The sequence below is a fragment of the Sceloporus occidentalis genome, unplaced genomic scaffold (assembly GCF_023333645.1).
Source record: "Sceloporus occidentalis isolate IW3139 unplaced genomic scaffold, rSceOcc1.0.p SCAF_201, whole genome shotgun sequence".
Lineage (NCBI taxonomy): Eukaryota > Metazoa > Chordata > Lepidosauria > Squamata > Phrynosomatidae > Sceloporus > Sceloporus occidentalis.
The window spans coordinates 768,705-796,505 of record NW_028317181.1 but is presented as its reverse complement, the minus strand read 5'-3'; the positions used below and the strand labels follow the sequence as shown (position 1 = coordinate 796,505).

Sequence of the window (27,801 nt, the reverse complement as noted above, 5' to 3'; positions counted from 1 at the left end):
CCAGGTACTAGCCAGGGCTACCCATGCTTAGCTTCCAAGATTGGACAGGGTCTGGTGCCTTTAGAGTATTTAGGCCTTGATTATCAGTCTGTATGTCTTCAAATCGCCTGTCAGCTTATGGCAAACCCATACATTTCATAAGGTTTTATTTTAGGCAAGGAGTCCTCTGATTCCTTCTTCTGAAATGCATCTCGCAGCACCTGGGATTTGTCATTGGTCTCCCCTCCAAGGACTAACCACAGCTGCTCCTACTTAGCTTCCCACAATTAGAGGGGATCTGGTGCTTTTAGGGTATTTTTTGGTTTAAGTCATTTCCGACTTATGGAAACCCTAAGGCGAATCTATCGCAAGTTTTCTGTGCCTGAGAGTGGGTTTCCAAGGGCAGCCCCATACGAACCCCATGTTCAACACAAGTAATCTAAGGGCCCCACTGTTGAGTTCGGAATGGATTTATTATCACTAGACAGAAGAAAAATACCAAGATGGTGGAACAGGACGCAGTGCCCCCCCCGGTGGGGCCAAGGATCTGGGGACGATGGGCCATGGAGTGGGATGAGGAACAGCCCACCCTCAGAAGTTGGGCTTGTGTTTCTTGACCTCGACCATCAAGTGGTGGATGTTGATGAGCTCGGAGCGGATGGGCAGGGCCTTGAGCGGGGCCAGGGCCATCACCTTGTGGAAGCGGTGGTAGTACTGGATCAGCTGCGTCAGCGCACCCTGCACACAAAGATGGCGATAGAGTCAATCCCTCTGCTCAGAGTCCAGCAATAGACCCCGGCCCACATCACCCTGACCCCCACAAACCACAGCCAGCCCACGTATTACGCAAGCTCCTATTACGTAGTTTCTGTTAGAATCATAGACTTGGAAGAGACCAAAAGTGCCATCCAGTCCAGCCCTGCTGGACCTGAAAATGCCTAGAGAGGTGTTCTCAGTAGGTCCTCCAGCAAAACCTAGAACCCTGTGTCTGGTTCTGGGCACCATAATTCAAGAGGGATGTGGAGAAGCTGGAGCTGGTGGCCCAAATGGTGAAAGGTCAGTTTCAGTGATACATGACTGGAAAAAATATGTCCTCTCTGGGCGGGCATTTTCTAGGTGGCATTTCTATGCTGTGTGGCAACCAGAACCAGGAGCCTCCCCAGGCCCCCCCCATCAGCCTTAATTTCTTCTTGAAGTCAGGAGCCTAAGGGCTTAGAAATGTCTAGAGGAGTGCTCTCTCTAGTAATCGCCAAGTACTCCAGCATAACTCTATGGTCAACTGCCAAAGAATTGGACTGGAATTGGGGTCTCTTCCAACTCTAGGATCTTAGGTATTCCTGCATGGCAGAAGAAGGGGGCTGGGCTGGATGCATTCTTGCATGGCAGAAGGGTTGGAGGGGATGGCTCCCTTCCAATGCTAGGATCCTTTGTATTCCTGCATGGCAGAAGGGGGTTGGGCTAGATGTCTCTTGGGGGTCCCTTCCAACTCTATGATCCTCCCTCACAATCCGGACCTCTATTTCCTCTCCTCCCGGTGGATCCCTCTTCTACCTGGATGATGGTGGTGCCGTTCTTGAAGTTGGTGAAGGAGCGCATCACATCCTGGCTCAGGGACTCCACGGCTGACTTCCATGTGGCAGCGAAGCCACGCACCAGTTGCGTCACCCGGGCTGCGGAGAGGAGATAAAGACAGAGGAGGAGGAAGAAATAGGTGAGGGGCTGTTCTGAAGAGTGGGGGCTGTTCCAGCCCCCTACCAGTGAAAAGGCTTTGCCTGGTATCAAAATGGGGCTGGACTGGGTGGCCTCTGTGGATCCCTTCCAACCCTAGGATTTCAAGATTCTGCCTAAACCTTAGGAAGAATCTCCTGATGGTAAAAGGTGTTCATCGCTCTTGCACAATAAGCCTTGTCCAGAGGAGGGCCACCAAAATGGTGAAGGGTCTGGAAACCATGAAGCCCTATAAGGAGAGTCTTTAAAGAGCAGGCGATGTTTAGCCTGGAGGTTAAGAGGTGATATGAGAGCCCTGTTTAAATACTTGAAGGGATGTCATATTGAGGAGGGAGCAAGCTTGTTTTCTGCTGCTCCAGAGACTAGGACACAATGGAGCAATGGATGCAAGCTCCAGGAAAAGAGAGTCCACCTAAACAATAGTAGTAATTTCCTAAAACAGTAAGCGCTGTTCAAAAGTGAATACTGTATCTGAGCTATGTCTTTTAACTTTTGTATATTTTGAATACACAATGGAAGGCAGTGCCTTGGAGTCTGGTGGACTCTCCTTCCTTGGAGGCTGTCTTTAAGCACTTGTCCCCCCTGCCATGACTTTGACCAGGAATGTCCTTGTCTTGGGCAAGGGCAATGGGACATGGACTCTCGAGGTTCAAGTGACGCAGAAGCAAACCAAGGACAATGAGCTGTGCAGGTGTGACCCATCTCCCATCCTAATAATGGGCAAGGCCCCCCTGCATGTCCCCCCCCCCCCGGGGTCTAATCATATTCTGGGGTAATGAAGGGACTTAGGAAGACAGTGGAGGCCCTTGGGATCCCCTGGGATTTGGTTCCAGGACCCCCGGGGATACCAACATTCCTGGATGCTGAAGTCCTATTATATACAATGGGATATCATTATTGTTATTATTACTAGAGTGGATCCTTGATATCTGGTGGGGTTCGGCTCCAGTTATCCCATGGATACCAAACTTCTGGATATGTAGAGCCCATTATATGCAATGGGATATTATTATTATTACTACTAGTAGTAGTAGTAGTACTACAGTGGGGTCCCTTGGTATCTTCTGGGGTTTGGTTCCAGGACCCTCAATCATCCCTCCACATTTGTGGCTTTGACGTTTGAGGATTTGGTTATTTAAGCTAGGTCCTCCAGTGCAACTCTGCCAGAGGTTGACCATAGAGTTGGTCTGGAGATTTACTAGAGAAAACACTTCTCTAGCCACTTTGTCGGTCCTCCAGTGCAAGTCTATGGCCAACCTCTGGCAGATGTTGTCCACAGAGTTGCGCTAGGGATTCCCAGAGAGGCATTCTGTTGGGTTAAAAGACAGTTGCCCCTCCGTTCTTGCAGGACTTGAGATGCGCAGTTTTGAATATTCATGGAGAAGTGACTGTTGATTTCAATGGGGTGATTAATGCAAACTAAGGTTGCATCCACACTGGAGAAATAACCTGGTTTGGCACTGCTTTGTCTGGCTCAAGGCTATGGAATTCTGGGAGTTTCTCGGGCCTTGTTCTCGATTGGTTCACATCTTACTTGTCAGATCGATCTTTTTCAGTGGTCTCGGGTGGTCAGACCTCGTCTTCTGTCCCCTTATCTGTTGGAGTTCCTCAGGGCTCTGTTTTGGGTCCCCTTCTGTTCTCTTTATACACACTCTCCCTTGGCAAACTTATCAGTTCTTTTGGTTTCTCCTACCATCTTTACGCCGATGATACCCAGCTGTACCTTTCCACCCCTAATCTTTCAGCAGAGCTAGAGCAGCAAGTGTCATCCTGTTTAACAGCTGTCTCCCACTGGATGCACCATCGGCGTCTGAAGCTCAATATGTCCAAGACTGAGCTTCTTGTTTTCCCTCCTAAGCCCACCCTTCACTATTCCTTTTCTATTTCTGTCAATAACGTCTCTATCCAGCCGGTCCAGGAAGCCCGCAGTCTCGGTTTCATCTTTGACTCCTCTTTGTCATTTATCCCACAGATCCAGACTACAGCCAAAGTCTGTAGATTTTTTCTCTATAATATCGCCAAAATCCGTCCATATCTCTCAGCTTCTACCGCAAAGACACTGGTCCATGCCCTAGTGGTCTCACGACTAGACTACTGTAACCTCCTCCTGGCAGGGCTTCCTCTCTCTCACCTCCACCCATTAATTTCTGTTCAGCATTCAGCTGCACGCATTATTTCACTCGCTCGCCGTTATGATCATGTCTCCCCTCTGTTGTCTTCCCTTCACTGGCTCCCTCTTCCTTTCCGCATCAGGTACAAACTTTTGCTACTCACCTTTAAAGCCCTGCATGGGCTGGCCCCTCTTTATTTAACTGATCTTCTCTCTCCCTACATCCCTACTCGCACTCTCCGCTCTGGTAGCCAAAATCTCCTCTCTCAACCCAGGATCTTCTCTGCCCCGTCCCGGATCCGTCCCTTCTCTCTAGCTGCCCCTCATTCCTGGAACCTTCTTCCTCTGCATGCACGGCTCATCACTTCCCTAACCAGCTTTAAGGCTGAGCTGAAAACCATATTGTTTAGGGAAGCGTTCTCAGGGAATTTGTGATTGTTATCTGGCTGTCTGACAATATTTGATGTGATGTGATTTGTTTGATATTTGATGTTTTTAATCTATTTTTTCCTTTCTATATGGTAATTTTATCTATTCCTCTTTTAATTGTTATTATCTTAGAATGTACGCCTTGGGCAGGCTTTTATTTACTCCTAATTTTCCGACTTTGTACAGCGCTGTGTATAATTATAGCGCTATAGAAATAAAGTATAATAATAATAATAATAATAATAATAATAATGGGAGTTGGAGTTTGTTGTGGGCCCAGAGTTTGGGCCCCACAACAAACTCCAACTCCCAGAATTCCATAGCCTTGACTCAGAAAGAGTGAAAGCAGTGCCAAACCAGGTTATTTCTCCAGTGTGGATGCAGCCTAAGCCTTCTGCATCCACGTTTCTCTGCCCTGCTGTCAAGGACTGTGGAGCCCATCATCCTGGGTACGCTCACCTTCCTCGCCTCGCAGCCGCTCCAGCTGGCCCCTTTCTGCCAGCGCCTCTGCCTCCTTCACAAAGGCAATCATGCCCCCAAAACCCGGGGCCAAGAGCTCCTCGATGAACTCCTGCAAAGGTGGAAAGAGAAGGTGACATGAGCTGCTGTGCAACCCCACAAACACGTGGCGGGGTTGGCCGTGGAGCCCCAAAGGTCCTCTGAGCCTGAGAGGCAGCATGGAGAAAAAGGAACCCTGTTTTCTGCGTCTCTGCTCCAGAGCTACGTAGAGCCACGGATTCGAATCGCAAGAAAAGAGGTTCCACGTAAACACAAAGCAGCATGTGTGCAAGTGCCTTTAGGTTGTCTGTTGTCTAACTGTGAACCCATGAATTTCAAAAGGAATATATTAGGCAAGGAGTACTCAAAAGGTGGCTTGGCCTCTGAAATAGATATTTGGTGGTGGCCTCCCACCCAAGTACCAACCAAGGCTGACTCTGCTTAGCTTCCAAGATGGTGCCTTTCAGGTATGTAGGCCCTGAGCTATACTGTGCATCTGCGTGCCTTCAGGTCGCCATGAACCAGTGGGGTCCCACAGGGCTCTGTCCTGGGCCCAGTGCTATTCAACATCTTTATCAATGACCTGGATGACAGAATTGGGAGCATACTTATCAAATTTGCAGATGACACCAAATTAGGGGGAATAGCTAATACCCCAGAGGACAGGATCAAGATTCAAAATGACCTGAATAGACTAGAAAGCTGGGCCAAAGCTAACAAAATGAAATTCAACACAGAGAAATGTAAGGTACTGCACTTAGGGCAGAAAAATAAAATGCACAGATATAGGATTATGGGTGACACCTGGCTGAATGAAACTACGTGTGAAAGGGATCTAGGAGTCCAAGTAGACCACAAGTTGAACATGAGTCAACAGTGTGATGCGGCAGCTAAAAAGGCCAATGCTATTTTAGGCTGCATCAATAGAAGTATAGTGTCTAGATCAAGAGAAGTAATAGTGCCACTGTATTCTGCTTTGGTCAGGCCCCACCTAGAATATTGTGTTCAGTTCTGGGCACCACAATTCAAAAAGGACATTGAGAAACTGGAGCGTGTCCAAAGGAGGGCGACAAAAATGGTGAAGGGTCTGGAGACCATGCCCTATGAGGAACGACTTAGGGAGCTGGGGATGTTTAGCCTGGAGAAAAGAAGGTTAAGAGGTGATATGATAGCCCTGTTTAAATATTTGAAAGGATGTCATATTGAGGAGGGAGCAAGCTTGTTTTCTGCTGCTCCAGAGAACAGGACCCAATGGAGCAATGGATGCAAGCTACAGGAAAAGAGATTCCACCTGAACATTAGGAGGAACTTCCTGACTGTAAGGGCTGTTCGGCAGTGGAATGCACTTCCTCGGAAGGTGATAGAGTCTCCTTCCTTGGAGGTCTTTAAACAGAGGCTGGATGGCCATCTGTCAGGGATGCTTTGATTTGGATTTCCTGCATGGCAGATTGGGGTTGGACTGGATGGCCCTAGTGGTCTCTTCTAACTCTAAGATTCTATGATTCTATGAATTTCAGAGAGTTTCTTAGGCAAGGAATCTCAGCCAGTCAGAGGAGGTTCTGCCTGTCTCCTTCCTCTGAAATAGGGCCGACATCTTGTTGGCAGTTTCCCTTCCAAAGATTAACCAGTGTTGACCCTGCTTAGCTTCCAAATTCAAACAGGATCTGGTGCCTTCAGGGTATTTAGTTAGGCTTACCCCTAAATAGGGTTTTCTTAGGCAAGGAACCCTCAGAGGCAGTTTGGTCAGTTCCTTCCTCTGAAATAATTGTCTCCAGCACCAGTTATTCCTTGGTGGTCTCCCACCCAAGTCCCAACCAAGGCCGACCCTGCTTAGCTTCCAAGATCAGGCAGAATCCGTTGCCTTCAGGGTATTTTGGCCCACTGACCCCCATTAGGTTCTCACGTCGTACCATTGATTCACTTTGACCGCTTCCTTACATCTTCACCTGAGCTTTTCAACACCAAAGAGTCCCAGACACTGTGACTGGCAAAGGGGGGGGGGAGGGTATGTGGCATGGCATGACCCTGCAGGGGGTGACCCCCAAAACAGCCATCTCTCACCTGAGTTCGAGCGTTGAGCAACTGCTGGAACCCTTCAACCTCCTTGCTCTCTTCTACTGCACGCTCCTGCAAAATGGTTGAGAGAAGCGTGAAATGGGGGGAAAGGAGTGCTGCTGCTCCCCCCCAGTCCTCCCAGTCCCTTGCAGCCCCCCGCTTACCATGAGGACCCCCAGCATCATGTCGTAGTTGTTGATGAGGAAGATGAGCTGCTCTTTGCGGGAGGAGAATTCGGCCGCCACGCGCAGGACAAAGTTCTCCACCTCCGTCTGGCGGGGAAGAAAGAGGGGGCATGTCAGAAAACAGGGGCAGCCCCAAACACACACACCCACCTGTATCCAGGGTTGCAAAGTACAGTATCATCCAAAATCCTCAACACAGGGATACCTTTATTCATGGATAGTATTAATATGTCTTCTCTAGGAATATCTAGGTCCTCCAGCACAACTTCATGGTCAACTTGAACCAAAAGTTGCACTGAAGGACCTAGGGATTCCTAGAGAGAACACTCCTTCTAGGCATTTGTAGCTCCTCCAGTGCAACTCTATGGTCAATGTCTGATAGGTATTGACCACAGAATTGCACCGGAAGACCTAGAGGTTCTTAGAGAGCTGTTACCTCAGGTAAAAACATAGTGTTTTTGTTATTTACGGTTTTTCCACATTCAGTGTGGTCTTGTGTTCCTAATCCCAGCGAATGTGGGGAGACTAGTATATATCTTAAACACTTCTTTAACAAGACCATATACAGTTGGCCTGCCATATCCATGGATTCTTCATCTGCAGATTTAACCATCCACGGCTTGAAAATTATCTCAATATATAATGTATACAGTGGTCCCTCCACATTCACTAGGGTTAGGGGCACAGGACTATTCCCAGAGAGAACATATTAATACAATCCGGGAATACTCAAATCTGCAAAAGTCAATTCCGCAAATGTGGAGGGACAACTGTGTGTGTGTGTGTGTGTGTGTGTGTGTGTGTATTAAAATGCAAACCTTAATTTTGCCATTTTATATAAAGGACACAATTTTACTAGAACATTATGGGCCCATTCCCACTGGTGGCATGACCCGCATTGGATCCTGGGTCTGCCACGGGTAAAACCCTGATTCCAAAAGGCCCCCCATTCCCACTATGAAAAGGGGGCCTGTTTGGAATCGGGGTTTTCCTTTGGCACGCTTGTCGTTCCCATTGGGGAAGACAAGCAGCCATCCCTTTCCTTCTCCCTCTCCCCCTTCAGCGATCCAGGGTGGCAGAGGCCCCAGAGGGACCCCATGGGTCCCTCTCCACTGCCACCCTTGGATTGCCTCCTCCTCCTCCTCCCTTCCTCCCCCGGAGGACATGAGTACAGAGGCGCACACGCGCACATCCTGCGTCCTCCAGGCCAGCTGCCTCCCTCCTTCTGCCTCGGCCTCCTTCTAATGTAAGCCTGCCGAGGCAGAGAAGCAGAAGGAGCCCAGGCAGCAGCATGGAGGAGGAGGAGGAAAAGAAAGAGGAAGAAGAGGAGCAGAGGATAGGGCTGCTGTTGCTGTTGCCTTCACTGTCAAGCTCCAGTCGCCAGCACCCATGGAGGCAGGGAAGCCGGGGGAGGAAGAGAGGGAAGGGGGAGGAGGAGGAGGGGGGTGAGGGAGGGAAGGAGGGAGGGAATGCAGATGGCAGGGAGATGGCAGGAGCCATTGCAGCTTCCCCTGCCATTTCCCTGTCACTGATGGGGGATGTGAATCCGCCTGTGGTTTCCATTGGGATGGATTGATTTATTTTACAATAAATCGATTCATCCCAAAAAACAGTACTTTGGTTTGTAGCCCTTACCATGCCCCCAGCTGGAAAGGGCTCCTAGCGCAGTGACAAGCAGCACCAGGCCGCAAGCGTGGAGGCGGCGTGAGCACCAGCACCACCACCAGGCCCATAGCGTGGCAGAGGCCCAAGTGCCACCACCGCCACTAGGCCCATATGACCCTCTGGATTATCCGACTTTTTCGAGTATCCAACCTATGGGACTGCCACTTTACGTCAGATAATCGAGACTCTACTGTATTATTATCCCCCACTGTATATAATGGAACGTGAGCAGTCATGGTTTTTTTGGTATCCACAGGATGTCCAGGTACAAAACCACTGCAGATACCAAGGGCCCACTGTATATACATCAGTATACTTCCTATCTTTCTTTCACTGAATATTACTTTCCTGTTTTCCTATCTGTGACTATCATTATAACCCAGCTCATGGTTTATTCCGTCCCTTATTCTCTCTATCCTTCAGATTCACCCAAATCAAGTTTAACTTAACCTTTGCCTGTCTACTTAATTTTCATCAATTCACCAGTCTTGCCTTGTGTTTGCTTGAGCAAGTCTCTGTATATTTCCTTTTTTGTTAGTCCTGATTATCAATCTTGCTTTAACTTTTCTAATAAATAAAAAATGTTTCAATACGTAAATCAGTTACTTGCCTCGACCGATCTTATGTAGGCTGCATCCATGCTGGAGAGATAACCCGGTTTGGCAGCACTTAACTGACCTGGCTCAATGCTATGGAATTCTGGGGGTTGGGGTTTGTTGTGGGCCCACAACAAACTCCAACTCCCAGAATTCCATAGCATTGAGCCAGACAAGACTGGTTGAGCCTGGGGAAGGCAGCCGGGAGGGAGGCAGGGCAAGCGGCACCTCCTCTTTACTTCCCACCCTCTGTCCCAAGAGAGGACTCTGGGGAAACCCCCTTCCATCTCCCGGAGTATGGACACCATTACATTTCGCACCCAGCGCCAAACCCTATGCCGCAGCTGGACCTTCCAGGGGGCAAACGCAAACCAGACAACTGCCAGAAACAGAATCCCACCTGGACCCTAAAAGAGGACATGTGGGTGGGAGGAGCAGTGGGGTGACCGCCTGGGACGTCACCTGACGCTGTCTGCACCCCCTTGTACCTCCTAGTGAGAGAGGGGAGCCCCAAGAGATCAAAGGCCCGATTCTCTTCTCCAGGGGTTCCCTAGTTACTGCCCCCCCAGCAGCTCTCTTCGGCCAGCAGCTGCCCTACCTTCACCTTTCCCTGGTGTGTGTGTGTGTGTGTGTGTGCGTGTGCGCACACATGCGTGCACAACCCTCCAGATGTGGCTGGACTTCAACTCCCATCCACCAGCCCTAGCCAGAATGGTGAGATATAAAGGAAGCTGTGGTCTGCAGGATTCCCACCTATCCTGCCTTATCTCTTCCTTGAAAGGAACTGCCATGGGCTGAAAACTGAGCATGGGCGACCTCCACCCCACCACCTCAGGAGTCTAGCAGGGCCAGACTAAGGATCAGACTAAGCTGGTCACCCTGAGCCAATCCTCAGTTCCACCGGCCTGATCTGCTTCCTTTGACAGGGACCAAACTTTGGCCATACACCTTGCCATCCTTTTCTGTTGTTACCAGGAGTTCCAATTCTCCCTTGGGGCAGTGACCAGTCTCCAGCAAACAGGTTCTCCCCCATCCCTCCACCGTGTCTCCCCTGACCAAGAAGCCCAGAGGCTCCCAATATTTGGAGGGCCTTCCCCCTCTTGCTATCCTACCTGGAGCTGCCCCAGGAGAGTCAGGGTCCGCTCATGGGGGAAGGTCTGGTTGATGCTGACGATGGCCGAGGAGAACTCTGCGTAGCGACGGGTGATCTGCAGGAAGGACAGAGACGGGGAAATGGGGTTAGAGATATTGCTCCATGGCCATCAGGGACTGGACGGTGGTGGTGATAAGGCTCCTCTCTGCCCCTTAACTCAGTTTAACTGCCATCCCAGCATCCACTGAGGGTCTCCTCCTCTGGGTCAGACCTCCAAGGAGGAGTCTCCATCTTTGGAGGTCTTTAAGCAGAGACTGAATGGCCACTTGTCAATGGGGATGCTTTGATTGAGAGTTCCTGCACGGCAAAAGGGGGTTGGACTGGATGGCCCTTCTTGGGGTCTCTTCTAACTCCAGGATTCTATTTTTCTATGACCACCTCCTCCTCTCAAACTCCCCATCCAGACCTCCAAGGAGGAACCTCTGAACTGGACATACGATGGAGGCTTCAGACTTAGGAGGAGGAAACTCAGAGGAGAACACTCTCAGTGGATGCTGGGATTTCAGTTAGTTACCCTGGTAGTGAGGCCTTGTGTCAGAACCAGGGAACCAAGCGAGCCCCTCCACACCTTAGCCGGAGTGTGTCTGCAGAAGGGTGACCAAGATTATTAAAAGTCTGGAAACCATCAAACCTTAGGAGGAATGGCCAAGGAGCTGGGCAGGTTGAGCTTGGAGAGGAGAAGGTGAAGAGGGGACATGATGACAGCCACCTTTAACTATCCAAGGGGACGTCATGGAGAAGATGGAGGCAGCTTGTTTTCTGCTGCTTCAGAGACTTGGACATGAGTCCATGGGTTCGAATGGCAAGAAAAGAGATTCTACCTAAACCCTTTGCCAAAAGAGCCGTGACAGTGGAAGATGCTCCCTTGGAAAGTGGTGGATTCCCCATCTACGGAGGTCTTTAAAAGGAGGTTGTGTGGGTCTTTCTCAGGAATGGTTCAGTTGTACATTCCTGCATGTCAGGAGGGTTAGGGAAGATGGCTCTAGAACAAGAAGGGGCTCCAAGGCCTATTTAGGCCAGCTCTCTGTCATCCAGGTACAAACAGCTAAAGCTCTCCTGAGATATGCCCAATATCCCTCCTCTGTTCAAACAAGGAGTATCTATCCCTTCCCAGAAGATCCGTTCCATGGTTGAGCACTCTTATGGCCAAGAAGCTGCTCCTAATCTTCAGCTGGAATCTCTTTCCTTGAATGGTTTGAATCCATGGATTTGTGTCCTAATCTCTGGAGCAGCAGAAAATCATCTCACTCCATCCTTCCCATGACATCCCTTCAGATATTTAAAGATGGCTGTCATCATCATGTCCCCTCTCAATCTTCTCTCCTCCAGGCTAGCCAGCTCCGTAAGGTTTGGTTTCCACTTTTCACCTTAGGAAAGTTGCCTTTCTCTGAACATGTTCCAGCTTGTTAATATCCTCCTTGAACTGTAGTACCGAGAAATGGACAGAGCATTCTCCCAAATCAGGTTTGACCAAAGCAGACTAGAGTGGCACTAATACTTCCTTCAGTCTGGATGCTATGCTCCTGTTGATGCAGTCCACAATTGCATTGGCCTTTCTGGCTGGTGTATCACACTGGTGGCTCATGTTTAGCCTAAGACCCTTAGCTGGAGATCTCAGAAGACCACTCCTTGACCTTCTCTTCCCTAGCCAGGGCCTGCCCCTTGACCCGTCCTTGCTGGACCTACGTAGTGGGGCCGGGTGTCCAGGAAGCCCAGCTTCTGGGGATCTGTATTCTGAATGCTCTGGATGTTCAGCTCCAGGATGTGCTCGAAACGGGGCCACAGCATCTCCAGCAGTGTGTCCCAATACCTGCGAGGGGAGAGTAGGGATAGAAGAGCAGGTGGGCCGGTCACTTGAGGTCCTGCAGGTCACAACTAACCACAACCGGAGTCTGGCATGGCATGTGACTGGTTGGGTGAACAAGGGAGTATGCCCCACACAACATGGTCCCCAGCTTAGCATTTCCCTTATGGCTGATGGTGGTGGGCCCCTCTTCAAAAGGGGGCAATGTGTTGAGAAAGGAGAGTCTGAGGTCTCCAAAGAAAGAAAACAGCCCTGTGCACTCACTCACTTGTCGATGGCAGGGACATTGCGCTTGGCCATGATGGTCTTGAAGCGCAGGACGATGTGGATGCAGAGGAAGATGGCGATGCTGTCGTAGCAGTCGCTCACGTAGGCATCCATGTGCTTCTGTGGAGGGAGAGAAAGATTTGGGTTTGACACAGCAACACACCACTCAGGTCCAAGTCATCTGAAGGCCCAGATCCTCCCATTCAGCCCTGCCTGGGCTTTAGGGTCTTTCGCGGATGCCCTTTTCTCTGCCCCACTGCCCTTACAGGGACATCCAGCAGAAACATTGGGGAGACAAGGCTTTCTGGGTGGCTAAGCCTAGGCTCCTGGGATTCCCTCCCAAGAGAGGGTAAGGCTGGCACCCTCTTGAGATAAATGGAGAGCCTTCTTCCCAGGTAACAAAGGGTTAAAATGTGTGGAGATAGCAACTGGCCAGTGAGAAGGGCAACTGGGAAGAAGCTAACCCAAACCCTAACCCGAACCTGAACTTTTGAGATGGTTCCAAGAGGTGTTTTTATGAAAAGCATTTCCTATTGACTGGTAGATTATACCTAAATTTTGGGTGATGTGAATTTACAAGCTTCTCCTGTTTTAAAGTGACGTTTGCAGGCCACCTTGAGTCCCAGGCTGGAACAGCAACCTTGGTAATACTGGTGAGAAGGACCCCCTAGTTTGCTTGCTGTCCTCATTGGGGCTGCCCAGTCTGGCTTGCCCCCATATTTGGAGACCCTTCCCCTTGTTAACCAATGCCTCCCCTCCCCGCTTTCCATGGACTCTGAGCTCTACATTCCTAGAGAATCCATTGAGGATGGGATCAGAGAGAGAAAGGGATTGAGGGGAAAGACAGACAAGGATTCTGGAGAAAGGACAGACTCGTAGGTGTCTACAGAGCCCAGATTCAGAGACTGTTCCCGTGGCATACGCCCAAAAGGACCCAGTTCCTCTCCGCTGGCTTCTTGGGACAGGCCTGGGTCAGAGGAGGCAGTGGAGTGTCCGCAGGTGTCAGGACTGGGCTAATCCTGTGCTGGCCTTGTGCTGGGGAATCCTATGGATCGTTCAGTTGATCCAACTGAGGTATTATCCTATACATGGGAATGACTTGGAGGATGACTTGGAAGCTCTGCTTTATTTGAATATCCTGTGGGCTGACCAGTAAGGAACAGAGGAATTATGTTGGGCGCGGTATTGATATGTATGTGATATGAGATGTATGCCGACTAATATGCATTTGATATGGAGTGTTATCCACAGCCATCACAAGGATCTGATCTATTGCTCTTACTAGCTGGCATGGGGTCTGCAACTAGGTTGTGGTACTTGGGAGGGGGAAAATATCAAAGGGTGGCATGGGTCTAACAAACAGGTAACACCGGGTGATGGAGGTGGTGCGTCGCTTTAATGTCTATAGTTTTAAAGTGCTTCCATCTTTTTAATTTTATTCTATTTTTTAAACAATTGATCATCTGTTTAAATTTTGAAACAGTTTAATTCTATTTCAATTGTCACTTTTGTATGTTTTTAATTGTATTTTTTTAAACATTTTAACTGTAGGTTTTTAGACCGTAAGCTGCTTTTGGGGTCCCAGTTTTGGAAGAAAAGCAGAATACAAACTAATATAACAAATAAATAAGTCTGCAGCAAGAAACAGCTTGCGGATCATCCACAGAAGCCTGATTGACGATGGTCCAAAACATACTGCAGAAATCATCCAGTTTGAAACCCTGGTTCACTGCTAGAGAATCCTGGGAGATGTAGTTTTGTGAGACACTGAGCCTTCTCTGCCAGAGAGCTCTGAGGCCACAATGAAGTACAATTCCCAGGATTCCCTAGCACTGAACCAGGGCAGTAAAAGTGGTCTCATACTGGATGATTTCTGCAGTGTGTTCTGGACCTGTGTCTGGGGGGAGACTTCAAATAGTTCTGACAACAATCCTGAACGAATTCAAGAGACAGGACTGTAGCTCTGTGGTGAAGCTTGGCCCCCCCAAATATGCATAAAGAACCATAGAGATCAATCCCCCAAATCTCCAAGTGGGGCTCAGAAGCCCACCCAGATGGATCCTGGAGAGCAGTGAGCTGCCACCCGCTGCATGTGCCACGTTAAGTGAGGCAGGCACCTTAGCAAGGCAGTTTCCTCCAGAATCTACTGAGAGGGCGCCAAGTCCTCCAACACCATCCGCCACTGCCGCCCCCTTCCCCATTCCCGTTGCCCCTACTCACGAGGAACATGGCCAGGGTCTTGCCCATGACAGTGTGGAAGAGGTCCAGGGCGGGGGTCCCAGTCACCAGGAAGAAGTCGCAGAGGAAGAGGTACTCCCGGCAGCTGTTGTCCAGCAGGGCGTAGTGCTGGCTCCGGAAGAGGGACTCAAAGGGGTACTGGGGTGGGGAGAAGGAGAGGACGGTCCATCAGCCCCCCTGACCCTTAGGTCCCCTGCCCCCACCCCACCATAGACTCAATCCACCTCACTACAGACTCAAATCCATTCCTTCTACTACTGGTTCAAAACTGTGACAACCCCCCCAAACCAAACTTAGAATCACAGAATCATAGAACTTGGATAAAGTCCCAAATACAGTCGGCCCTCCTTATCCACGGATTTTTTTATCTACAAATTCAAGAATCCATGGATTTAAAATATTTTTTTAAAAATTATAAGTTCCAAATATCAAACCTTGATTTTCCATTTTATATAAGGGACACCATTTTGCTATGGCACTGTATTTAATGGGACCTGAGTCTCCACGGATTTTGTTATCCACCGTGCAGTATAACCGAAACCTATTAAAAACTCCACCAGCCCCCCCATACAATAATAATAATGATAGCCCCCCACATTTGCGGCTTTGACTTTTGTAGTTCTGTTTCATATGTCTTCTCTAGGAATCTCTAAGCCTTCTAGTGCAATTCTGCCAGAAGTTGACCATAGAGCTGTACTGGAGAACCTAGAGGTTGTAAGAAACATTTGCTGGCAGATGTTGACCACAGAGTTGTACTGGGGGACCTGGGGGTTTCCAGAGAGGTGCTCTCTCAGGTAAAAAGAATAGTGTTTGGGCTTTTTTGCAAATGTAGAGGGACCACTGTAATTCACAACACCTGAAAAAGAAAACCCAGTCCTCAAATGTATTCAAATCCATACTTTCCACCCCCATTTTAAAAGCAGCATACTGACTTGGGTGGGGGTGGTGGACTCAAACCAAACATTGATAAAGTGACATAGGGCCCGAACAGACAGGCCAAAATAAAGCTGCTTCAGGTCACTTTGGAGGTATGCTGTTTAAGACGCATACATTATTTCAACAGCATACCTCCAAAGTGACCCGAAGCAGCTTTATTTTGGCCTGTCTGTTGGGGCCCATAGACTGAATTAAAGTCATATTTTAGACTGTAAGCCTGAGGGCAAGGAACTGTCTAATCAAAAAGAAAAAGTAAGACGGTCTGAGAGCCTTTGTGGCTGAAGAGCAGGGTATAAATACTCCAAATAAAATAAAATAAACATTAAAATGAAAGAGGTCCATTCTCAGATGAGTCCAAAAGAAGGTTTGTGGGGTGCAAAACCCAAAGGATGCAAGCATGACCCATCTCCATGCTCCCCAATGGGTGTGTCTACACTGTAGAAATAATGCTGATCGACACCACTTTTAACCGCCACGGCTCAGTCCTACAGAAACCCTGAGACCCATAGTTTTCTCAGGCACCAGCCACTCTTTGGTAAAAGACCTTGCAAAAATGACACATCTGACAGGGCTACAGCGCTTAAAAAGTGGTGCCAAACTGCATTATTTCTACAGTGAGGATGCGCCCCATGGCAGAACGCAGCAAGGGAATAGGGTTGTGGGTTCGATTCCAACCCCAGTACTTACCCGGACGTCGCTCTTTTGGGCGGAGTGGGGAACAATGATGGGCCCCTCCAGCTCAGTGCTCCCGATCACATTCCCTCGGTTGCCCAGCGTGAAAATGGTGTTGCGGTTACGGAGAGAAGGCTTGGAGAAGAAGCGTGGATGCCGGGCCGAGTCAAGGGCGACGCCAGGAAAATGTAGGCCTACCCAAACACGAGGGGTTGCAATTTGGCCCTCTCTTTTCCTCTCACCTGTGTACATCCCTCACCCCTGAGGGGCAGTGCAAAGGAGCCCCATCCCCAAAACTTTGCCCCCTGGGCAGACCCGGGTTCAAGTCCTCTCACCCAGCACGACTGGGCTGCCACCCTATCTAAGGCATAAAGCCAGCCATAACATCCTATAAGTCATTAACACCAGTGGACAATTTTTGGATTTTATTGTGCCTAACTACACAATTCACTTTGGGCTTTGATGCTGTCTTCCTGCATGCCAAAAGGGGGTTGGATGATATCTAAACGTTTATACTGTTGGTGGAGTTTCCTTCTTTAGAATTGGAGCGTGTCCAAAGGAAGGCCACCAAAATGGTGAAAGGCCTGGAAACCATAAAGCCCTATGAGGAAAGACACAGGGAACTGGGGATGTTTAGTCTTGAGAAGAGAAGGTTAAGAGGTGTTACGATAGCCCTGTTTAAATATTTGAAGGGATGTTATATTGAGGAGGGAGCAAGCTCCAGGAAAAGAGATTCCAGCTCAACATTAGTAGGAATGTTCTGACAGTAATAATAAATATTATTTAGGTATTTGAAGGGATGTCATATTGAGGAGGGAGCAAGCTTGTTTTCTGCTGCTCCAGAGAAGAGAACATGGAGTCTCAATGGATGCAAGCTCCAGGAAAAGAAATTCCAGCTCAACATTAGGAGGAACTTCCTGAAAGTCAGGGCTGTTCGACAGTGAAATGCACTCCTTCCTTGGAGAGTTATGGAGTCTCCTTCTTTGGAGGTCTTCAAATGGAGGCTTGATGGCCATCTGTCGGGGATGTTTTGAGTGAGATTTTCTGCATGGCAGAATGGGGATGGACGATGGCCCTTGGAGTCCCTTCCAACTCTTATGATTCTAGGTTTTAACAGAGGCTAGATGGCCATGTGTCACAGGAGAGGCTTTGATGGTGTCTTCCTGCAGGGCAGAAAAGGGTTGGGTTGGATGACTCCTGGGGGGTCCCTTCCAACTCTAGGATTCTATGTAGGACGCCTCCCCCATCCAGACCCCAGTGCCTTCTTGGCAAAAGAAGGATATCCTTCTTGGCGGTGTCCTCCACTCCCATGAGGTCATCCTTCTCGGCCACTTCTTCGTACTGCGGGTCAGAGAAAGGAGAAGCAGAAGCAGAAGAAAGACCAAATGAAGAGAAAGGAGATTATCACATGGGGTTAAGAAACGGGAGGGAAAGGGAATGCTCCCGTCACAATCACGCAAAGATTTTCTCACAACGTTGTGCTCATCCAGTACTTCTCCCATAAATCACTTGGAATGCTCTTGTAACTTCTTATTAACTGGGCTACCCAAGGAATGGTTTGCCAGTAGCGCTTCACTTGCGCTATGGCAAAGGTGAGGAAACCAATAACGTTCCATTTGCGCTTTCGCAGAGCAACCCAGGACCTTGGCGCAGTCTGCATTTCGGTACAGACAATTCATTCCCATTGCTAGGATTGTTTTTGGAGTGGATTTCTGTCCTATTCTGAGGTGTAAGGAATGAGCTTGATTCAACTGGATATAAACAGTGTTGTGAAATATATAAATTTTACTTCATTGAATTCGGGACAGAACCATGATTTTCAGACATGTGCAGTCGTGCCAAAGCGGCGCATGCGTGAAGCATTCAATAATGATATACTAACTATACATGAATAGATGTATGCGGAATGCAATTGTGTTTCTCTTTTGTTTTTATATCATCATTATCGTGCAACTGTGCAAAAATATCGATCGCTATAGTGCTATGCTTCCATTATCTTCCCCTAGCAAGACTGGTGTGAGATTAGCCCTATGTGATGACCTCCAAAGTGTGCAGAAGTGTCTCAGGAGAGGAGGGGTCCAGAGGACAACGCTGGTCAGGGTGGGCAGCGTCCCCTCTTACCTGCACCTTCATGAGTCGGCTAGTGTAGGACTTGAAGTAGCTGAGGTAGATCTTGCTCATGGTCTCCACGTACTCGTCCCGGACCTCCTTGGCCACCGCACGCTCCTGGCCCACCAGGAACTGGTAGAAAAACCTGTTGCAATAAATAACAACAACAACAATAATGATAATAATATCCTGTCCCCCCTCCCCCCAAAAATTGGGATACAAAGCAGCTTACAAATTAAACAACAATACAGTTAAAACATACAAAAGTGAGCATTAAAATAGAATCAAACTAATACCGTACTAAAACACACCACTCTTTAAAAGGAATAAAATGACATTTAAAATCAGGAAGAAGCGGCAAGAAGAGAGGACTTAGGGCTGCTCACACTCACCCTCCAGACAGACAAGCTTCATCCGCTTAAGCAATTAATAATTTAGTAACTGGTGAGCAACTGGGCATTTGAATAACTGGGCACTTGAGTAACTGCACATTGGAGTAACTGAGCATTTTAATAACTGGGCATCTCAGTAATTAGGCATTTTAATAACTAGGCATTTTAGCAACTGGACATTTGGGTAACTGGGCAGTTTAATAACTGGGTATTTGAATAACTGGGCATCTGAGTAACTGGACATTTTAGTAACTGGGCATTTTAATAACTGGGCATTTGGTTTCTGGGCAGTTTAATAATTGGGCATTTGAGTAACTAGGTATTTGAGTAACTGGGCATTTTAATTACAACTGGGCATTTTAGCAACTGGGCATTTGAATAACTTGGACTTGGGTAACTAGGCATTTGAGTAACTGGGCATCCAATGAACTAGACTCCATAAGAAGAGTTACCATTTTGAAAGGCAGAATAAGATGAGGATAGTAGGCCCTGGGGATGGGGAGCACTTTGCAACAGAGATATGCTAAGGAGTGTTCCCTTTTAGGGGAGTCATGAACAGTATAAAGAATAGAAATAAGAATGGAGATGTTAATATGCATATTGTGAAAAATAATGGTTTAATTAATAATAAATGGTTTAATGAGAATAAGATTTAGACAATATATACTTAGTATGATTTATAACACATTGTATACGTAATACTATGTAGAAGAAATTTTCTTTTTTTCCTTTTTCTTCTTTTTATTTTATTATGTCGTATTGTTAATAAAAATTATTTTTTTAAAAATACCATTTTACAAACAAAGGTCCAAAGCACACTGCAGAAATAATTCAGTTTGTGACTGCATTTTGATTTTATGATATGATTCTATGCTTTAACTGCCCTGGCTCAGAGGCAGGGAATCCTGGGAATTGTAGTTTTATGTGGCACCAGAGCTCTCTCTGACAGAGAAGACTAAATATCTCACAAAACTAGAGTTCTCAGCATTCCCTGGTATTGAGCCAGGGCAGTTAAAACAGTCTGAAACTGCATTATTTCTGCGTTGTGTTTTGGTCCAAAGACTCTGGGGCTCTTCACGCTCCGGCCAGCCTTCCTTCCTACCTATACTTGAGGAGGGCGTTCTGCGGGATCTGGTAGTTGGTCATCGGCTTCCGGAAGGAGTAGATTTTCTGCAGGATGAACTCCCGGATCTTGGCCACCGCCTGGCGGAGGGAGAGAACGAAGCATTGAGGCAACATTTCAAGGCAGACGTCTGGGCACCGGAGATAAAGTGGCCTCCCCATCCCTGGAACCACATGGCCTGGGGACCACTGAGGGGCAGCGGCCAAAAGGGCACACTCGGCCCTCTTTCACTCCAGTGTGAGCAGGACAGGGTTCTGGAGCGAAGGCTGGAGGGAACGGTCAAGTGCACCCGTCTTCTATGGAGTCACTTGGTGTCGGCTGCATCCTCATACAATCATAAGAGTTGGAAGAGACCCCAAGGGCCACCCAGTCCAACCTCAATCTGCCATGCAGGAATCCCAATCAGAGCATCCCTGATAGATGCCCATCCTGTCTCTGTTTAAAGACTGTCAAGGAAGGAGACGCCACTACACTCTGTAGGAGTGTCTTTCTCTATCAAACAGCTCTTACTGTCAGGAGGTTCCTCCAAATGTTGAGCCTCTCTCCCTATGGGAAGAAGGGACCCCTATGGGCAGCAAAGAGGCTGCAAAGCCACAACCCGCTCCTCTTGTGAATCACAGAATCATAGAGTTGGAAGAGACCGCACGGGCCATCCAGTCCAACCCCATTCTGCCATGCAGGAAATCCAAATCAAAGCATCCCCGACAGATGGCCATCCAGCCTCTGTTTAAAGACCTCCAAGGAGGGAGACTCCACTACACTCCGAGGAAGGAGTGTGTGCCATGTCGAACAGCCCTGACTGTCAGGAAGTTCTTCCTAATGTTGAGCTGGAATCTCCTTTCCTGGAGCTTGCATCCATTGTTCTGGGTCCTGTTCTCTGGAGAAGCAGAAAACAAGCTTGCTCCCTCCTCAATATGACTTCCTTTCACATATTTAAACAGGGCTATCATATCACCTCTTAACCTTCTCTTATCCAGGCTTGCTTCTCCTCCTAAATCCAAAGTGCTAAGGAACAGATGCGATGCCATGCCACTCACCTTGGCCTTCAGCTTGTCAAGGACATCAGTCACATCCGTACAGGCCATGGTCTCGCGGAAGGCCTGCTCCTTCACGGCGTTGATCTTGTTGTTCAGCTCATGCAGCTGCTCCAAGAAGGCCTGATCCGTCACCGGCGTTTCCAGGATGGTGCTGAGGAGGGAAAAGGAAAGAGCGAGACGCTCAGAGGAGGGCACCCTATGGAGTACCCCAGCAGCAAAGAGGCTGTTTAAGCATTCTTGGGGTCTCTTCCAACTCTATGACTCTATGAGACTATATTCCGAAGTAGTCAGACATCATTTGGACTCCTGTGGGCGCACCTAGACTGCACTATTAACGGCCATGGCTCCATCTTACAGGATTCTTGGTTTTGTACTTTTGTGAAGTATTTCACTTTCTCTACACTACAGAAACAATGCAGTTTGATCAAAGTTTTCACCACTTCCTGGGATTTGTAGGGTTGTTAATTTGTTTTTTACATTTAAAAGTCATACATTGTTGAAGATAAGTACAGAGATCTAAATGATCTTGACTTAAAGAATAATGTTAATATTTTAAAAAAATGTTGGTATATAGAGTCATCGAAGTACAAACATGTACAATTAAACACTTCCCATAGTATCTCATTAGGTGAGAGTGATCAGAGTTTGAACCATTGAACCTCTCTAAGCGTTTAAATGTAGATGTCCATCATCCGTTACGTACTGAATATTTAGCTAATGCTTAAACTAATACCGTTCCCATAAAATTGAACAGTTAATAAAGTTTTCTGCTATGGAGTAAATATGTGTTCTCTTATTAGATTTTGTTTTAGTAGATAATTTTTTATCTTTAAATATTCTTCATTCCAGTAGAATACTTACACCAAAATTAAACAATAAGCAATCAGAAAATATAGCATTATTAAGTTAACTTTCACTCTGAAGTTAGTATTAACTATATTTTCAGCGATTTCCTTGGATTTGTAGTTTTGTGAAATACACTCATCCCTCCATATTTGCAGATTTGATTATTCACGGATTTGATTAATCTGTCCTCTCTAGGAAGATCTAGGTCCTCCAGTGCAACTCTATGGTCAACTTTAACTTAAAGGTACACTGGAGGACCTAGAGATTCCTAGAGAGGACACTCTACTAGACCTTTGTAGCTCCTCCGGCGTAACTCGATGGTCAATTTATGTCGGATGTTGACCAGAGTTGCCCTGGAGGACCTAGAGGGGTTTTTGTTATTTGCGTTTTTTCCATATTCGCAGGGGCCTTAATAATAATAATAATAATAATTTTTATTTATATCCCGCCTTTCCAATTGCATGATCAAGGCGGCTTACAAGACAAAAAACGATAAAATACAAGTAAAACATCACAATATAAAAGTTTAAAAACATCATTACTAGGGGTAGGAATGGGAATCTATACAAATCACAATTCACTAGGGGCAAGAAAAAGACAATATATTGCACTAATCCGGGGTCGAAAAACAGAGGGCAAGGAGCGGAGAAAAAACACTATTACCTAAAGTGAAAAAGCCAACTGGAATAGATGCGTTTTTAATTGTTTCTTAAAAGAAACTAAAGATGCAGAGGAACGGAGCTCTACAGGGAGCTTATTCCACAATGAGGGGGCGGCGATAGTGAAAGCCCTCTGTGAGGTCCTCACCAAATGGGATTTAGGGACCTCTAACAAATTGGTCCCAGATGTTCTGAGTGTGCGGGGCGGATTGTATGGGCCCCTTGTGCCCCTAACCCTAGTGAATATGGAGGGACACGTGTATTTCACTTTCTCTGAGGGCATCTACACTGGTGAAATAATGCAGTCTGACTCCACTTTTAACCGCCATGGCTCCATCCTACAGAATCCTGGGATTTTTAGTTTTGTGAGGCACCAACACTCTTCTCCTTCTATCCCTCCTTTCTCCCAATATAGGAATTCATGGTGGTTTTAGCAGAAAAAAGTACCAATTCCAGGATTCCATGGGATGGAGCTACAGCACAGCCAGTTAATTGTCCAAATTAACACACCTTGCTGGCGGAAGGAAAGCAGAGACCTGAACTTGGATTTTGCTGTGTTTAGAATCACAGAATTGGAAGAGACCTCAAGGGCCACTCACTCCAACCCCATTCTGCAATGCAGGAACTCTCAGTCAAAGCATCCCCACTGATAGATGGCCATCCAGCCTCTATAAGGGATGCATTTGGATGTCCACTTTTCCTGTTCAGCCCATCGTCCCCAACCCTCTGCCCACAACCAGTTCCCACCCCAGTCCACATAGACGGACCTGATCATGACGTTGGGAACCACCAGTTCATCCACCAGCTGGGAGAGGCGCCCGCGGACGGCCTGGCGGTTCCGGAGCCGGACGTTCATGGCCACCGACTGTTCCTGCAGGGTCTGGATCTCGCAGCTGATGCTGCTCAGGTCAGACTGGAAAGAGCTCAGCATGGCCTCCATGCGCTGAGGAGAAGAGAACAACCCTCTGGTTAGGAATCAAGGGATGGCAAAGAGCCAACGGTGGGACAGCACCACAGATAAGAGGCAACACACCGGGATGGCAAGGTCCCCTCCAAAGAGGGTGCCATGTTCTAGTCCAGTGGTGGAGAACCTTTTAGAGACCGAGTGCCCAAATTGCAACCCAAACCCCACTTATTTATTGCAAAGTGCCACGTACCTCTGGATTTCTAATGACAAACTCTAGTGAAGTCTGTGTTGGGACAATGGTGCGTGTGCCCACAGAGAGGGCTCTGAGTGCCACCTCTGGCACGCATGCCATAGGTTCGCCATCACTGTTCTAGTCCCTCAAATCCAGGCATACAGTTTGCATATCATTTTATTTATTTATTTATGACATCCCTTCAAATACTTAAACAGGGCTTATCATATCACCTCTTAACCTTCTCTTATCCAGGCTAAGCATCCCCAGCATCTCCCTAAGTCTTTCCTCATAAAGCATGGTTTCTCCTCAGAGGACTGGGTTGTTTGCAGGCCCTTCACCAGTTTGGCCACTTTCCTCTGGACATGCCCCAGTTCCTCCACATCTGTTTTGAATTGTGGTGCCCAGATCCAGACACAATATCATTCCAGGTGGGGCCTGACCAAAGCAGAAGAGAGTGGCACTATTACTTCCCTTGATCTAGACACTATACTTCTATTCATGCAGCCTAGAGCCACATTGGCCTTTTTAGCTGCTGCATCACATTGCTGGCCCATGTTCAGCCGGTGGTCTACGAAGACTCCCAGATCCCTTTCACATGAACACTTGTCAAGCCAGGTTACACCCATCCTAGATCTGAGCCGTTTATTTTTTTCCTGCCTAAGTGTAGTACCTTACCTTTCTCCCTGCTGAAATTAACTATTTTAATTTTGGCCCAGCTCCACAATGTGTTAAGGTCATTTTGAATTCTGGTCCTGCCCACTCTGGGGTGGCTCTCCCCCTCCATCCCCTGACCGCCCCACTCACCTCCAGGACCGCATCGCAGGCTGTGATCTGGGTATGGAGTGAGGCAATGTTCTTGCTTTCCTTGATGTCTGAGGAAGACTGCTAAGGAAGAGCCGACTACATGGAGGAACCTCCAGAGGAAAACCTGAGGAGAGAGTGAGGGGCCCGACACCCTTCTCCCACCCCAAAAGTGGCAAGAGCAAGAGCACGTATGTTTCTATACTGCTTATCAGTGAACTCAGCACTCTATAAGCTGCAAGCCAATTGCCCTCAACTAGCTGGGGACTTATCTGACTGACCTACGAAAGGATGGAAGGCTGAGTGGACCTTGGGACCCTGCAGGGATCGAACTCACAACCTTGTGGCTGCAGTCCCAGCATTGAACCCCTGCGTCCCTCTACGTCCTGAGTCTCAGCCTCCCAGGCTGAGGAGGATACAGTCCTTGATGGAGGCGTGCTCTATCTGCTGCAGCTCCATTTCCACTTGCTTGGAGTACTGCCTCAGGTCCACTCCCTGCCAGACAAAAGCAGAGAGTTGTGGGGCAGAAGAGAAAAGGCCCAGCCAAGCCCTATCCGCCCCACGTCCCAGACCTTGCCAACCTCACTGGTGGCACCTCACCGTTTTCAAGGCCTCCTGCACCAGAGCGTCCTCCAAGTTGGCTTGGATATGACCTGGAAGATTAGACAGAAAGAACAAGAATAGTATTAATAACATTAATAGTAATAATGTGGGGTCTTGCCATCCACAAGCTTGCTGTTCGCAGATTTGAACATTCGCAGACAACAAGGCCTGGTGTTCCTGATAGCGGCACTTTCATGTGGCTGTATACATGTCACACTGCCATCGCGACAACAGGACGTAGGGTCCTGCATTTTTTCGTATCTGCAGGGGGGTCTGGAACAGATCCCCGGTGGATATGAACAGCGTAGGAGGATTAACCAGGATATTCCCTTCTTCCCAACTTACTGTCCACTTCGTCCAGGATGAACTCATCCGAAGTGAGGTCCAGCTCCCCGAGGTTCAGCTGCAGGGGCTCATCGCTTTGGCCCTGGAAGCAGAGAGACACAATTAGGGATTTGGCAGGGAGAGAGAAAAGGAAGGAAGGTGGAAAGGCCTAGAGGACTCTCCCTCCATCTTAACTGCTACTCCCTGGCCTTGGAGGGAGAGAAGGAGAGGCAGGTTCTGCTGGACATGGCCCCCTTTCCCACCACCATCCCCTTCTCTTCTGCCATCTCTGTAGATTGCAAGCCTGAGGACAGGGAACTGTCTACAGATGGCCTTCCAGCCCCCTTTTCCCATGCAGAAATACATACAATCCTAGGGTTGGAAGGGACCTCAAGAGCCAAAACACACTGCAGAAATAACCCAGTTTGAGACCGCTTTAATTGGCCTGGCTTAATGCTAGGGACTTCTGGGAAGTTTTGTGAGGCATTCAGAGGCCTCTGGTGCCACAACAAACTACCATTCCCAGAATTCCACTTCATGGAACCGTGGTGGATAAAGTGGTGTCAAACTGGATTATTTCTGTGGTGAGGATGCAGCCAATGGTTAACAGCAAGAGGAACAAGACCAATAAAACCCCGGCTGTCCAGAGGAAAGGCAGAAGGGGGTCCCTTCGCCCTTTTGCTGCTTCCTTGGACACCAGGAGAAAAGGGAGCAGCCCCCTTCCCCAATTTGGGTTGTCTTTTGGGGATCCTCGGCCCTCTCCTCCAGCCCCACAGAATCTCAAAGGAGGGGGCCTTCTTCCTGTCATCTTTCTTAAATACCCAGCTCTCACATCCATCCAAAGCAACAGAGGGATGGCAACCACAAAGAATATAGAACAAGAACTATAATATTATATACACTTATAGTGTTTTGTGGGCTTTTTGGACCGTGTTCCAGAAGAGTTTATTCCTGACGTTTCGCCTAGAGATGAGCCTTCAGCTTCACATTATTTAAACTTACTTTATGTAAATATATTATAAATATAACATTGTAATACATCTTATAATTATTGTAATTCTCTAATGATGATGATGATGATGATGATGATAACAGTGAAGAAGCTGAAGAAGAAGCAGGAGGCAGGCAGAAACCCAACAGGAGCATCTCTTCTGCCCCACAGCAGAGACCATATAGCCTTATATCTGTATCTATATCCATATATATATTATATATGTGCAATTTACAAATGTGTGTGTATATATATATATATGTATATATGTATTAATGTCAATATATTAATATTAATATGTATCACTAACGATATATAGTAACATATATATCAGTATCAATATATATCAATTTCAACATATATTACTATTAATAGTAATGCATATTATATATCTGTATCTGTATACATATACACACACACACACATATACTGGGTATATATATTTAATTAATGTAGATATACAATCAGTCTACAATATACATATATAGCAAGCCCTCCCAAGTGGCGCTGGGTGACGTCTGAAGGGCTGAGGAGGGGGCAAAGCAAAGAAAGACGAAAGACCCCTTCCCAGGTATTTTGGGGGACCGGAAGTGGGGGTCTCTGGGGGACCGGAAGTAGGGGGTGCACAGGTCCGGCGCCCACCTCTTCCTCCTCCGCCTCCCGGGAGCGACGCCTCTGCCTCCGCTGCAGCCGCTCCTGTTCCTGGAGCCCCGCCATCGCCACCGGGCCTCCGTCCTCGCCGCTACATCCGGGACTCCCCGGAGAGCCACTTCCGGTCTTAGGAGCTGGGGACTACAAGCCCCAGCATGCCCCGCGGCGACGAGGCGGAAGAGGCCCTGGTCTCTCGAGATCCTCAGCCATAAGCGCCGCACGAGGCGCGCGGAGTCTGGATGTTAGAGGAGGAGGAGGAGGATAAGAACGATAATCGTTATAGCAACGCAGCAACAGCACTTTTCGTTTCATCTTTAGGCCGCCAGAGAGAGAAACAGCGCCAGTATGGCAACGGTCAAATTGGGTTGAGGCGCGAAACGTGGCCTCGTTGGACTGCAAGTCCCATCGTTCTCGGCTGGCCGGACCCAAGGGAACCACACTCGCTAAATGCGCAGCATTCCACTCTATGGCCGGCTCTATTATTCCTATCTCTATGACCACCGAGGCGGAAGTAGGCGCAAGCTGAGGCGGAAGTAAACTACCGAGGCTTTCTCTCATCTTATCTATCTCTATCGCCACCGAGGCAGAAGTAGGCGAAGCCATAGGCTCTGCATTTTCTATCTCTATAGTCACCGAGGCGGAGGTGAGCGATGGCTGGCTCTACACTCCTATGGCTATTGGCCACCGAGGCCAAAGTGGGCGGAGGCTGAGCCGGAAGTGATATTTCCGTCCTCCCCTTTTAGCCGACCTTTAGAGACTGAGGGGGGCGCGAGTGAGAGGAAGCCGGGCATCCCTTACCGGAAGTCGG

General features: G+C 48.1%; 2 protein-coding genes across 3 annotated transcripts in view; both read right to left on the bottom strand.

The window, feature by feature from the left end:
* LOC149278109 (uncharacterized) overlaps positions 1–27,801 on the bottom strand; it is a 705,984-nt gene that overhangs the window by 469,439 nt on the left and 208,744 nt on the right. The window lies entirely within an intron of this gene.
* On the bottom strand, positions 434–27,136 carry VPS52 (VPS52 subunit of GARP complex). Of its 2 annotated transcripts, none has more exons than XM_089502320.1 (20): positions 26,985–27,136; positions 25,373–25,454; positions 25,025–25,077; positions 24,844–24,919; positions 24,428–24,495; positions 23,249–23,424; positions 20,977–21,127; positions 19,919–20,019; positions 18,437–18,569; positions 17,599–17,656; positions 16,331–16,464; positions 14,690–14,845; positions 12,471–12,589; positions 12,085–12,208; positions 10,358–10,453; positions 6,964–7,071; positions 6,806–6,871; positions 4,706–4,817; positions 1,531–1,649; positions 434–717 (listed from the first exon to the last, which is right to left on the bottom strand). In XM_089502320.1, the coding sequence occupies exons 1-20, from the start codon at positions 27,057–27,059 to the stop codon at positions 571–573; spliced, it is 2,154 nt and encodes a 717-aa protein (XP_089358446.1). In that variant the 5' UTR covers positions 27,060–27,136; the 3' UTR covers positions 434–570. The 2 variants fall into 2 exon arrangements, with proteins under 2 accessions (XP_089358446.1, XP_089358447.1); XM_089502321.1 differs by lacking the exon at positions 26,985–27,136 and adding an exon at positions 26,823–26,928.